At 37.5% G+C, this 14,270-nt stretch overlaps 3 protein-coding genes across 3 annotated transcripts; 1 reads left to right on the plus strand and 2 right to left on the minus strand.

Moving 5' to 3' along the window:
- Positions 1-388: 388 nt before the first annotated feature.
- Positions 389-7,461, plus strand: LOC108843393 (syntaxin-23-like). The gene is made up of 7 exons (XM_057003046.1): positions 389-494; positions 5,888-6,126; positions 6,222-6,315; positions 6,391-6,530; positions 6,612-6,686; positions 6,763-7,021; positions 7,139-7,461. Exons 2-7 carry the CDS (start codon positions 5,927-5,929, stop codon positions 7,202-7,204), a joined length of 834 nt encoding a protein of 277 aa, XP_056859026.1. The 5' UTR covers positions 389-494; positions 5,888-5,926; the 3' UTR covers positions 7,205-7,461.
- Positions 7,462-7,612: 151 nt separating this feature from the next.
- LOC108843392 (heat stress transcription factor A-1a) lies at positions 7,613-9,331 on the minus strand. The gene is made up of 2 exons (XM_018616584.2): positions 9,004-9,331; positions 7,613-8,831 (listed from the first exon to the last, which is right to left on the minus strand). Exons 1-2 carry the CDS (start codon positions 9,289-9,291, stop codon positions 7,794-7,796), a joined length of 1,326 nt encoding a protein of 441 aa, XP_018472086.2. The 5' UTR covers positions 9,292-9,331; the 3' UTR covers positions 7,613-7,793.
- A 2,387-nt stretch (positions 9,332-11,718) lies between these two features.
- Positions 11,719-13,743, minus strand: LOC108841829 (uncharacterized). Its single transcript, XM_018614599.2, has one exon. The coding sequence runs from the start codon at positions 13,707-13,709 to the stop codon at positions 11,799-11,801; it is 1,911 nt and encodes a 636-aa protein (XP_018470101.2). The 5' UTR covers positions 13,710-13,743; the 3' UTR covers positions 11,719-11,798.
- Positions 13,744-14,270: the final 527 nt, after the last annotated feature.

Below are 14,270 nucleotides of genomic sequence, written 5' to 3' on the forward strand. Positions count from 1 at the left end.
ATTCGGATCTGTGTTAAACATGTTTAAAAGTATTATTGTATGATGTAATTTTCTATTAGTTGCACTTCCACTAATAATTAGTAAACCCTATGATTTGGAGAAAATCAACCAACGACGTGACGAAATCACTCTTTCCACCAGTGTCTATCATCCACGTGTCTTGAGTTCAGACTATACTTCACTTCGTAAGATCATCTTGTATTCGAGAGTAGACTATAAGATAAGAATCTTATCATTCACACACCCATACTTTTGCCCCTAACATTCATACCCTCTTTCATTATAAACCTGAAGGAGGATATACTTGTTAGATTCTAAACTATCAAGTCACTTTCAAAATATCACAGAAAGAGTAAGGATAGAAAATGATATTACACACAAAAAGGTACAAACATTTCCGTTCATACAGCTAATGTGACAACTTCACGCTTTTCTCAATCTCTCTGTCGGAGAGAGAGAGAGAGAGACTCGATACTCACCGTCAAAAAAGGAAGAGACTTTGTTAGAGTAAAACTATAGATTTTCCTGTAAATTTCCCTTTTGTATTGAAAGATTGAACAAGTACAGAGTGTATAAGCTTTGCGTATGAAACAACCTAGATTCTCATCACGAATCTAGAGAAGTTCATCGATCTCATAGCGATCGAGTGTTCAAGACTCATCACGTCAATGAACTTACAACAACAAAGCATAAACCTCTAATTCAGAGACTCTACTATTTATACTTCTTCTCATTATTCTTCAGTGTAACTGCCAAACCCCCTTTCTCAACCGGAAGTGCTGCTTCCCTCCTCTTTATTCTGAATAGTAACGTTATTTGCCACGTCCCCATCTGCAACCACTTCCTTTCCTGCTCTCCTTCGATAGTAAGCTACTTTGTACCTATCAATACTCCCCCCAACGAAACCAAGCTTGCCCTCAAGCTTGTAATTTGGAAACTGCTCAATGAATTGAACGTATGACATCCAAGCATTCTCACTCGATGGTCTGCCTTTCCAAACTACAAGTAGCTCCAACCGTCCTTTAGAGTCGTATCGCTTATCGACCACATCCTCTGGAACCACATCCTCCTGATCACCACACAAACACACTTGAGGCAACTCTAAGACCTGTTCTTGTGGACTCAACGCCAGCTTCAACTGAGACACATGGAAAACAGGATGAATCCTTGAGTGATCCGGAAGTTTCAGTTTGTAAGCTGCTTTGCCAACTCGTTCCAGCACTTCGTAAGGACCAAAGAATTTGGCCGCCAGCTTCTGACAGAAACGATTCACCACCGACTTCTGTCGGTACGGCCTTAACTTCAAATAGACCATATCCCCCATAGCAAACTGGATATCGCGACGATGTTTATCAGCTTGTTCTTTCATGACCTGCTGAGCCCGAGCTAAGGTTGTCTTTAGCGTCTGCAACATTTCATCACGCTCTAACAGCTCTTGTTCCAGATCAAAGTTCCTTGTAGAGCCCGGTTCAAACGGTAGCAGAGCTGGAGGCTCTCTGCCATAGACTACTTTGAACGGAGTGGTTTGCAAAGCCGTATGAAATGATGTGTTATACCAGAGCTCTGACCAAGACAAAAATTTTGACCAAGTCCGTGGATGTTCTGAAGCGAAGCAACGGAGATAGGTTTCAAGACATCTGTTAAGCACCTCCGACTGTCCATCCGTTTGGGGATGAAAAGCTGTACTGTACTGAAGCTTAGTATCTGCTAGACGAAAAAGCTCTGTCCAGAATGCACTCAAAAAAATCCTATCTCGATCAGATGTGATACTTCTTGGAAATCCATGTAACTTGACAATATCTCTGCTAAATGCCCTTGCTACATCGGCAGCAGAAAATGGATGATGTAGAGCTATGAAGTGTGCGTATTTGCTCAGACGATCAATAACAACTAGCACGACGTTAACTCCTGCTGATGTCGGTAAACCTTCGATAAAGTCCATGTTTATATCTTCCCAAATCCGTTGAGGAATCGGTAGCGGTTGAAGTAAGCCAGCCGGTGATAAGGTAGAGTGTTTGTGAGTTTGACAAATCGCACAGTTAGCTACATACTCCTGAACCTGCCGATACATTTGAGACCAATAAAAAGATCGTTGAATCCTCTTAACCGTCTTTAACACCCCTGAATGACCTCCTGCCTTACTATCATGACATTCAGATAGAATCAATGGAATGAAACGAGATGACGCCGCAATCACCAAACGATGTTTTGACCATAATCTCCCTTCAATGATCCTCAACTTTTCTGACTTGACTGACCCATTCTGAATCTTTCTCATCATCAACTGAATATACGGGTCTGTAGCTGCTTCATTGTCCAATTCCTGCCACTGTAAAGCTGATGGTAACGTAAGGTTAAGCAACAATGAGGATACTGACATTGAACGTGACAACCCATCTGCCGCCTTATTCTCACAACCCGGTTTGTAGAATATCTCAAAGTCAAATCCTAGCAAGCGAGTGAGCCACTTCTGATACTCTAAATTGACCTCCTTCTGTTCCAACAAATATTTGAGACTACGGTGATCAGTGTGTACTTCAAACTTACGACCCATCAAGTAGTGTTTCCATTTCCTCACCGCCATTACTATTGCCATTAACTCTCTCTCATATGCTGGCTTTAGTTGTTCTCGATCTGTTAATGCATGACTGAAAAATGCTATAGGTCTTTTGTCCTGCATCAACACTGCTCCCACTCCCACTCCTGAAGCATCCGATTCAAGAACAAACTTTTTAGTGAAGTCGGGTAAAGCTAACACCGGTGCCATTGCCATTGCTTGTTTCAATTTCTCAAGTGCTGTTTGTGTGTCACTGGTCCACTCAAACTGATCGCGCTTTAGCAACGTCGTTAACGGTCGAGCAATTACTCCATAAGAACGAATGAACTGTCTGTAATAACCAGTCAAACCCAGGAATCCTCGTAGTTGTTTGACTGTAGAAGGTGTTGGCCATTTAAGCATAGCTTCTGTCTTGGAACTGTCCGTAGCTACACCTTTCACTGATATGATGTGCCCCAAATATTCCACTTGAAATGCTCCAAACGTGCATTTCTTTTGATTGGCGAACAACTTCTGATCTTTTAATACTTGTAGAACTAACCGAAGGTGTTCCAAATGTTCCGACATACTTCTGCTAAAGATCAGTATATCATCGAAGAAGACCAATACAAATTTCCGTAAAAATGGTTTGAACACGAGGTTCATCAACGCCTGAAATGTTGCTGGGGCGTTTGTTAAACCAAATGGCATTACTAGAAATTCGTAATGACCTTCCAAAGTGCGAAATGCAGTCTTCTTAATGTCCTCTTCAGTCATTCTGATTTGGTGATAACCCGAACGAAGATCGAGTTTAGTGAAGACTGAAGCGTCGTGCAGCTCGTCTAATAGCTGATCTATAACCGGTATCAGGTATTTATCAGGTATTGTAGCTCTGTTCAAGGCTCTGTAGTCAATACAAAAGCGAAAAGATCCGTCTTTCTTCTTCACTAGTAAGACTGGGCTTGAAAAAGGACTGGTGCTTGGTCTGATGATGCCTGAAGTTAGCATCTCAGTCACCATTTGTTCCATCACAACCTTGCTTGCGTGAGGGTATCGATAGGGTCTCACGGATACTGCAGTCACTCCGGGTTGTAGCATAATAGAATGCTCCTTTCCTCTTATCGGAGGAAGTCCCGAAGGTATTGCAAACACCTCAGCAAACTGCTCCAGAAGTGCTTGTAATGCAGAGTTGGAACTGTCGGTTTGTGATGGGGGATTCTCTGGTTTCATGGACATGACGCTCGAAGTAGCCATCAACACTGCCTCTTCTTGAAGACTACCGCGATATATTGGAGTTAGTGATTTAAAGGAGAGTTTGTTACGGTGTAGGGACTCATCGCCGTACAAAGTAACTCGCTGTCCTTTATAAACAAATGACCATACTTGTTGCTTCCAATCAACCTCGCATAGGCCAAGTGTTTCCAACCACTGAACTCCAAGGATCATATCCACGTTTCCCAGTTCTAAAGAGATGAAGTCTGACGTGAAATCGGTTTGGTTTAGTCTGAAAGTTACAGCCTTACTTATCCCAAAAGCTTTGACTGTAACTCCATTCCCCAATAACACGTCCAGGCTGCTATCTGCAGAAACTTTCAATTGCAGCCTGTTCACAATCTGTGGAGATATAAAATTGTGAGATGCTCCGCTATCGAGCATGACTATCACCTCTTTGTTGTTAATACAACCTCGCATCTTTGTCGTTCTTGGAGAGTCCAAGCCTAAGAAAGAGTTTAACGACAAAGTGCACAACTCTTGAGTGTTGACCATCCATGTATCGTCTTGTTCTTGTGACTGATCAACCACCTCGAGTTGTAACCCGTTAATCACCGTCATTACACGCAGCACTCTATTAGGACATATTGGCTTGTGTTCTGGTGTCCACGGTGCCTTGCATCTGAAACAAATTTTATCTTTCCTCATCTGATCCAATTCAGCATCAGAGAACTGGAGTCTCGGTCTCATAGAGTTTCGATTTGCTTGATTCTCCTTGTTGGCTCCTGCCTCCTGCGTCTTTGGAATCGTTACTGAGCTTGAATATCTGTTTCCATGATTTGATCTCGAACTTGCTGGTTTTGTTTCTTCCTTTGTAGCTGCTCCCATCACCTTGCAGAACGTACTCTTCTCCATTCTCAACACTGCTGCGATAAATTGAGATAACCCTTGCGGATCCTTCATCTTAATCACTTCTTGCATTTCTTGATTCAAACCAGTGTAAAAAAGTCGTTCCAGAAACTTATCTTCCAACCCTGTCACTTGAGACGATAGCTCCTCAAACTCAGATACATAATCTGTCACTGATCCTGTTTGCTTCAACGTCAGTAATCTTGTTTCTGGCTCGTCGTCAATCGATTCTGCAAACCGAAGAATCAATTTCTGTTTGAAGTCTAACCAATCTCTGAAACCTCCTCTTCTCAGCACCCACGCAAACCATTTCTTGACTCTGCCTTCCACACACAGAGCAATCATATCCAAACGTTCTGAATCGCGAAACTGCCCCACTCTGAAGAAATGTTCCACATCCACTATCCAATCATGCGTGTTACTCCCTTCGAACTTCGGCATTTCCAATTTCTTCAACATATGATCTCTGTTCGCAACATTCAACTGACCAGTTCGATAACCTAGCTGAGATTCTTCCGGATTCTGTTCCCAGTTACGAATCGGTACCTGATTATCGCGATTAGAGGTCTCTGGTTGACGTCGGCGAGGTTCCGGTGAGTCGTCATACTCCATCGGTCGTTTCCCCAACGTCGTCATGATCTGTTTGAAATGATCTTCCAGCTGCGCGAATCGGAGCTTGTTCTCCGCCGCCTGATTCATCAGAAGATTGTAACCGCCGCGTAAAAACACCACCTCGTCTTTCATCGTCGTTTCAGGTTCTTCCGCCTCCATCTGAGCTCGCGAACTCCTCGGTGAACTCGTCGGAGATCGCATCGCGTTGACTCGATCAGTTTCACCGCACCAATGTTAGAGTAAAACTATAGATTTTCCTGTAAATTTCCCTTTTGTATTGAAAGATTGAACAAGTACAGAGTGTATAAGCTTTGCGTATGAAACAACCTAGATTCTCATCACGAATCTAGAGAAGTTCATCGATCTCATAGCGATCGAGTGTTCAAGACTCATCACGTCAATGAACTTACAACAACAAAGCATAAACCTCTAATTCAGAGACTCTACTATTTATACTTCTTCTCATTATTCTTCAGTGTAACTGCCAAACCCCCTTTCTCAACCGGAAGTGCTGCTTCCCTCCTCTTTATTCTGAATAGTAACGTTATTTGCCACGTCCCCATCTGCAACCACTTCCTTTCCTGCTCTCCTTCGATAGTAAGCTACTTTGTACCTATCAGACTTTCGTGGTGGGTTTCCCGAGACTTGGAGAAAGAGATGAGTTTTCGAGATTTAGAGGCGGGAAGAGGAAGATCATTAGCTTCGTCAAGGAACATCAATGGAGGAGGAGGAGGACAAGACACGACGCAAGCCGTAGCCTCCGGTATTTTTCAGATCAACACAAGCGTCTCTAGCTTCCAACGACTCGTCAACACTCTCGGTACTCCCAAAGACACCCCCGAGCTCCGAGATAAGCTGTAACTTCCTCCTCTAAAAGTCGAAAAATTGTTTTCTAATTCAGTTGTGTCAAAATGTTTCAAATGCTTGTTTATGTGTGTGTGTGTTATCCAAGGCACAAGACAAGACTATATATCGGACAGTTAGTGAAAGACACAGCAGCTAAACTTAGAGAAGCTAGTGAAACTGATCATCAAAGAGGTGTTAATGTGAGTTGTCTTTACGCTTCTTTTTTCTGGTATCTGAATTTTGATGGTTTGTGTTTATATTCTTGGTGTGTTTAGCAAAAGAAGAAGATTGTGGATGCTAAGCTTGCAAAAGACTTTCAATCTGTATTGAAAGAGTTTCAAAAGGCTCAGCGTCTCGCTGCTGAAAGAGAAACCGTGTATGCTCCTCTTGTGACCCTACCATCTCCTCCTTCTAGGTAAATAGTACTCATCTTAAAAAAATCCAAAATAGTTTATGTTTGTGTAATTGATTATTACTTGGCTTTGGTAAATTATAGCTATACAGCCAGTGAGATAGATGCGAATGCAGATAAGCCTCTAGAGCAGCGTGCGCTTCTTGTTGAATCAAAAAGGTAAAGTTTATACAGACAAAATTCTTGTTACTGAGATGGTTTAATCTTATGATTGGTTTTGTTGTTGTTGTTGCAGACAAGAACTTGTACTGTTGGACAATGAGATTGCGTTTAATGAGGCTGTTATTGAAGAAAGAGAGCAAGGGATAGAAGAAATCCAGCAACAAATCGGCGAGGTGCATGAAATCTTCAAAGACTTGGCAGTGTTGGTACATGATCAAGGAACCATGATTGATGATATCAGTACTCACATTGATAACTCCCACGCTGCAACTGCACAAGGAAAATCCCATCTCGCAAAAGCCTCAAAGACGCAAAGATCGAACTCTTCCCTGGTAAAGATAATATCCAAGCTTTTTGATCATATACCATAAATGTTTTTTTTTTTTGAGGATATAGGATTGATGATAGGAGCAAGCTATAAACTTCTTGTCATTTGCTTTCCCTTGCAGACGTGCTTGCTCTTGGTGATTTTTGGTATCGTGCTCCTGATTGTCATCATAGTGCTCGCGGTTTGAGTGCTGCATCATCAATCAAGAAAGCATTGATGAGTGCCTGGTTGTTCAATTGTCACCTCATGGCTTCTATCCGTTGCTACCATTTAGTCTGTCTGGTCTTTTTGTCTCTTGTTATTGAGTATATAGAGTAGTTCCCTTTGGTTGGTTTGGTCTGTGGGTATTGGGTTTTGTAAGAAAGTGTGTTACTCAGCGTTGTCTATGTAAGACAATTCTTCTGTTGAAGACCAGAGTGATTGATAAAAGTGAAATCTTCTATTTGTGTTTTTTCTTAAAAATGGAATTCTTAGTGGTCATGAAGCTAAGTGAATCTTATAAACAGTGCAAGGGTTGAGTCAGTTAGTTGTACTCGTATGATCTCATAACAACTTATAAACAAATCAAAATCATCTAGAGAAAAGCAGGCCTTGATTGAGACAACAGTAGGGATACTCAAGGCATCCGCAAAGTTCTATTCACTTTCTATAATGTAAATGAAAATCTTAAACTTTTTTACACAAACGAGACTTCAATAAATAAAAAAACTCGGTAGTCCCAACCATCCAAGTTAGTAGAGAAAGACTATACAACTTCGACACTAAACATAATCCCTTCACAGTTGCTTTTTCTCAGAAGTGAGATGACCCAACTCCTCTATCAGCTTATCCACATGCCCACCATTTGCATCGCTGCTTTCTAGTGTTGTCTCATCTCCAAAAACAGGGCTCTGTGCCAGATACTCTTCAAAGATATCACAGTTACTCATCAGTTCATCGATGTCGAGGCCTTGAGGTAATCCCTCAAGCTGATTCGGTACTGAACCACCGTCAAGGAACTGGCTCGGAGAGATGAATGCCCGTGAGATATCCTTATCTGTATTCATGTAGTTTTCTGTAGGGGAGTCATTGATGGTCTCTTGTGGCATGGGAGGAATGGGTAAGGAAGTTGAGGTAGAGGGTATGGGTGGTGCATATGCTTGTGACTGTCCTGAGGTTGTGGGCAGTAACACCTCTTGAAAAGTGACTCCAGAATCCCGGTTTGGCGACGAGGAGGAGAATCCATCAAGAAAAGGGAACTTCTCATCAGTGTTCATCATGTTCCACAACATGGAATCACTTCTAATAGGCTGATACTTAACTATCTGTCCCTCAGCAGCATCAGCAGCAGTGGTACCACCATCCTCTGTGAGTCTCCGCTTCTTACTAGCCTCGGTCACATGCATATTACCACTCTCGCTCTGCTTCTGTATGAACTGAGAGAGGAAAGTTGGATTCTGAACAGCTTTAGCAAGAAAAGACATGATCTGCTGTTGTCTCTGCTCCATCGTCTGAAGACTCTTGACCGTAGACTGAAGCTTGCTGTCTGTTGACTGTTGCTGCTGGCGTAACTTCACTAGCTCCTGCATCAGTACGTTCTTGTCTCTCTTGAGCTGTTCAACCTCTTCCTCGAGACCAAACTTCCCAACCTCAACACATGAAGATAACGAAGCCATTGAGCCTTGACCCTGATGAGATTGTGTATTACTACTACTACCACTACCATGTCCCTGAGTAGATTTTCTCCTGCTTATTGTCTTCAAGAGATGCTTCTGACCTCTTAAGAAACCTTCGTTCGCAAACTCCCACCGATCTGGATCCACTTTCCTGAAACCCTGATGATGAGTCACATGAATCAGTAAAAGTTTGAAACTTTCTTACAATTAAGATCAAATGAATCAGTAAAGTTCGAAACTTTCTTAAAATTGAGACTAAATGAATCAGTTAAAGTTCGAAACTTTCGTTCTCTGTTTAAACATGAATGGGACTCGGATTAGGGTAACTTACATAGGTATTCAACTGACGGACGAAGCTGGAGAAATTGTTGTGTTTGAAGTATTTGGGGAGAAGGGAGCGAGAAAACTCCGGCGGGTCCCACACGACGAAGCTGTTGTTCGCCGGGCTCCACGAGACGATCGCGTCGCTCGCCGGATCTTCCACCATGTCGTACGTCTTGCTGAGGAAAGGAGGCGGTATAGCGTTCGCGCTGAGCAGCGTAGCTGGATGCGGGTTTCGGAGCGGCGCCGTCGTGGCCTCGCCGTTTTTTGAGTCTCCGCCGGTAACACCATCCATCATCTTGTACGGTGAGAGAGAGGGAGAAAAGAGGGTGAAAATGACTTGGGATTTACGATACTACCCTTTTTTATTTCGGGCTCTGTGATAGCGCGGCAGGACACGTGTCGTTATATTCTGGTGGGCTTTTATGTTTGTTTATATATTTGTTGTGGGTCGGAAAGAGTCAAAACTTTTATTAAGAACTGGGCCTATGATTGAAATAACTGGAGGTGGTTAGGGAAAAGACATTGTTTACTCGATTTAATTAAAACTATACGATTTTCAGGATTTTCATGTGTTTATACACGGACATAAATATTTATAAAATAAATATATTATAGTAATTATTAATATTTTAATTTACTAGATGATGGTATATATCCAACTAATTTAAATTTCAGTCTAAATTATTTAATTAGTTTCAAATATTAAATTAACCGGAAGATATAGTTTATCTTTTACGACAATGTAATATAGATGATAATTTGGTACTTTTTTAATATTTTATTTACTCTAACACTAAACTACATATGTAAAAAAATATCATCATCATAATAGCTTAATAAATTTTTATTAACTTTTTAAAATAACATAAAAATCAATCTATCAAATAAACCATAATTTCCAATTATCAGTGAAGTCTATAATATCAAACCCTTCTTCATCAAAGTCTTAATTGTATTTTTATTTAACTAAAATCTTATAAATAAAAAGTAATAAATTATATATATCTTGTGAAAACTGGATTTTTTGTAACTTTTAACGGCGAGATATTGTATTCTTTGGACTCATATTTTTTATTAATAAGATAATTCAGTGACATAAAAAAGAGCCAAACTTTCTTTTTAAAATAATAAATAAAACATTAAACAATTTAATATTACTAAAGTAAATATAGCATGAAAAAACTATGAAATTATTGCTTGATAGTACTCCTTAATAATAATTATCACTAAATATAATGAAAGCATTTATCAAATAATCACTAAAAACGTTTAAAGATAACAATTCAAAGTTTTATTTATTAAAACTAATGATTCAATCTAAATCATTGAATATGACAAATAAGCTTCTAAAAAAGAAATATCACAAATGAATAAATTAAAATCATAGAAAACATGACAACTTAGCAAAACTAAAATTACCAAAGAAAATTATTGTAAAATATTATAAATAGATAAATTACCAATTAAATTTGTTAAGGACATAATAAATAAATAAATAACCTAAATTAAGGAGAATATGCAGATAAACAAAACTAAAATTATTAAAAAATATAATAAATAAGTAAATTTCCTAAAATTATGGAAAATATAACAAATAAATAATGACAAATAAGCAAAATCACCTGATATTAGGGAGAAGATTACACATAAGCCAAATCACTTCATAAATAATAATAATTTTTTTTGTTTATATTATGATATGCATGATTTTATTTAAATAAATATTATAATATTTTAGGTATACATATGATTTTGAAGATGAAGTATTTTGTTTGTTTGGTTATTATTTGGATATATTAGATACCATCTACTTTTTCGTTTCAACTATAATATTTCGGTTCTATATATTAAAATTGACAAAAAAACTGACTGATTTATTATTTGATTTTGATTATATTTAATAATTTGTAAATATATTTTAATAAAATTCTGTATAATTTTATATATATTGTTTTGAAAATAAAATAGTAAAATAAGTTAAAGTGGTGATCAACATAAATGAATATAAAAATAATCTTTTGAAACCTTATGCTTTAATTTGTCAGGGTTTATAGTTTACTTTTAGACTTTTAGAAATAAAATGATATAAAAGTTATCTTAATAGCTTGGGTATAAAATATCAGGGCCGGCCGAAAAGATAAGAAACTCAAGATTGAACATATTTTTATTAAAAAAGTTTCATATTAAATTTTATTAGTGTTTATGTACATAAATAATTTAGTTTTTTTAAAACTAATATTTGTAAAAATATTAGCATTGTTTATGAAAATTTATCAATAAATATATCAAATAAGTGTATTGGGAAATAGTAATAATTTTCTAAACGTAAAATTCATTATTACAAATGATCATAGTAAAATTATAGTTGATTATATTCAAATGCTTATGATAATATTGACTAACCTTGCTACATAGTTAACTTTATGAAGTTATCATAACCAATCTTTTATGGAGTTTCATTAGTATATGAAATTTAAAATGATTCTTATATTATAAATTTATATAATATTAGCTAAAATATATGTTTAAAATTTTTCTTTAAGACATCTAAATACGAATGTTAGATCGGTACTAAAATAAGCATAATACTTTGTTAAGATGTTGGTATAACATATAACAAAAGAGGTGCAAACTAATATTATATAACAAGAATTAAAGATAAGCATTTTAAAACAAACATTTTATTTATATTTGATATTTACAAATAATAATATTTTTAGGTGTATATATATATGAAACGATGTAGTTTGGTGCAAGTACACTTTACATAAATCAGTCTGTAGCAAACTGAATCTTTATAAGTCATGACCTCTTTCCAGAAAAATTATTAAAACATTTTACCGAACAGAATGTATATTCTTCAAAGAACTTTAAGATAGACGAGAATTTGCATCGAGATTTACACCCATCACAAACCAGCCGATTTATATGATTATTAGAAATCACAGAGAAGCGCTTATCCTCTCCTGGTTTAATCCATATGAAATCCCCGAGCGTACATTTGATATGAAAAGTGATAGCACAATAATCACATGAATAAAACCATTTATTAGGGTGTAGATCTTCTTCACATACCTCGCACCAGTACTTCATACTCCTCTTTTCTCCATAACATAGAGATAACAAATGATCTTTATCATTTTTGTGTTTAACCATCTTTGGCAAAGTAGAACATTTGATATGTAAAGCAAACTCACATTCTTCGCAACTCAAAAACGTAGTTGCCTTACTTCCACAAGCATTACAGTTTTTGTTATCCCCAGTTGAGTAATTGATGTATAACGAATGAGGATGACTTTCATGGACAAAAGGCTCAGAAATAAAACCACATCGCACATCAAGGCAGACATGATTATCATCATTTCTATATGCTGAACCTCGAAAGAAGTTGTGACAAGCACTGCATATATATATAGCATCAAATTTTGATACTAGAGTCAAAGGCAACATGTAGAAGGAGTCTTTTATAATCTTTGGAAGATATGCACATTTCTGATGGACGATGAATTCATCACATTCCATACAATCGTAGAAAGAGCTAAAAAATATGGGATATGTACACATGTTACACCACACCCATTCATCATTAGCATCACTCGCTTCTTTGAGCTTTAAAGTATGCTTCTCGTGACTAAAATGCTTTATAACTCCTTCTTCGATCACTTTATATGATTTTGAATCTGTTGTATCTTCATTGAGGTCTTCATGTTCAGTTCCATCCCAAATCCCAAACTTTGTGGCACATTTCACATGAAATGCTAAACCAGGACATTTCAAACAAGAATAGGCTCCACATGTCCAGATTATCTCCTTTTGACACACTCCACATTTCCAATCTCCGGCATTAAAGCGTTGATAGTAGCGGATACGATGAACATGACGATTTATTTTTATGATGTGTGGTATGTTTATACAACTTCTATGGATCATGAAATTGCATAGAATACACACATATGGATTTGGATCATCACTCATTCCACAAGCGTTACAAAGAAAAGTTCGTTGCGGCAAAAGAGTGAGGTGATGTCCATGAGCTTTTAGGTCGAAAAGAGTGACAGGGGGTGGACTCTTTGAACAGTCAAGATCCACGCTAAAATTGCAGATAGAACAGTGATAAAATACCGTATGAAGCTTGCTTCCACACAAGCAACACTTCCCATCAGTGTAACTTGGAACACGTGTGAGACGCTTGAGAGGGTGATAAGGATGACAAGAGTAGAAGATCTCTGTTGGAGATTCAGCGCAGTCTTTGTGAAAACTTAGCTCACATAAGTGACATCCATAAGGGAACCGATCATCAAGCAGTTCACATATATGACAAGTAAATATAGTCATCTCTGGAACAAGGTATAAAGGATGCTCATGGTTCTCTGGATCTTGAATCTTCTTTATAACACTTTTTCTTGCGCATATTAAATCGATAGCAAAATCGCATAATAAACAATGATAATACATTTTGGGCAATTTACCTCTACAAAGCTTGCATTCACCATGGACATCTTCGATTTCTGAAACTAGCTTCATTTTTAACGTATGTTGGGGATGATATGGGTTGAAAACTTCTTGCTTCGAGTCAGCGCATTCCTCGTGAAAGAAGAATCCAGAACGAAAGCAGCGATAACCATCACTATAGAAGTTTGCACCAAGATTGCATGCAGCACATTTTAACCCACGTGCTCTGTATGTTGAATAAACTTTGTCGAGCACTTCCATAGATGAAATAAATTTAAGTTTTTAGTGTTTTCAATAGTTTTTTATGTTTTGGTTGCAACGAGAGCTTTTATCATAAATAACATGATATAAAATCACCATATCAAGTTATTCTTTGTTCAAATCAAAAGGCACACGCATAGAATTATGCTTTTCTTAATATTAATGATAGTGCAAACTCAGCGAATAAATTCTTCTAACTTAACTTTTGCTGACAATGATTCTATAAATTTATATAATATTAGATAAAATATAAAATGTACGTTTAAAAATTTTCTTTAAGACATCTAAATACGAATGTTAGATCGGTACTAAAATAAGCATAATATTTTGTTAAGATGTTGGTATAACATATAACAAAAGAGGTGCAAACTAATAATATATAACAAGAATTAAAGATAAGCATTTTAAAACAAACATTTTATTTATATTCGATCTTTACAAATAATAATATTTTTAGGTGAAGCAATATATATATGAAACGATGTAGTTTGGTGCAAGTACACTTTACATATATCAGTCAGTAGGGAGGCTAACCGTCTTGCCGATGATCTAGCCAGCTAT

This window comes from Raphanus sativus, chromosome 2 (assembly GCF_000801105.2).
Source record: "Raphanus sativus cultivar WK10039 chromosome 2, ASM80110v3, whole genome shotgun sequence".
NCBI lineage: Eukaryota > Viridiplantae > Streptophyta > Magnoliopsida > Brassicales > Brassicaceae > Raphanus > Raphanus sativus.

What these genes read in the sequence shown, in the direction of transcription:
- LOC108843392 (XM_018616584.2), bottom strand. Translation starts at nt 9,291, where the DNA reads ATGATGGATGGTGTTACCGGCGGAGACTCAAAAAACGGCGAGGCCACG. An exon ending in TCCGTCAGTTGAATACCTAT is followed by an intron (nt 8,832 to 9,003) that starts GTAAGTTACCCT and finishes ACTCATCATCAG; the next exon opens with GGTTTCAGGAAAGTGGATCC.
- LOC108843393 (XM_057003046.1), top strand. Translation starts at nt 5,927, where the DNA reads ATGAGTTTTCGAGATTTAGAGGCGGGAAGAGGAAGATCATTAGCTTCG. An exon ending in ATCATCAAAGAGGTGTTAAT is followed by an intron (nt 6,316 to 6,390) that starts GTGAGTTGTCTT and finishes TGGTGTGTTTAG; the next exon opens with CAAAAGAAGAAGATTGTGGA. An exon ending in CTTCTTGTTGAATCAAAAAG is followed by an intron (nt 6,687 to 6,762) that starts GTAAAGTTTATA and finishes TTGTTGTTGCAG; the next exon opens with ACAAGAACTTGTACTGTTGG.
- LOC108841829 (XM_018614599.2), bottom strand. Translation starts at nt 13,709, where the DNA reads ATGGAAGTGCTCGACAAAGTTTATTCAACATACAGAGCACGTGGGTTA.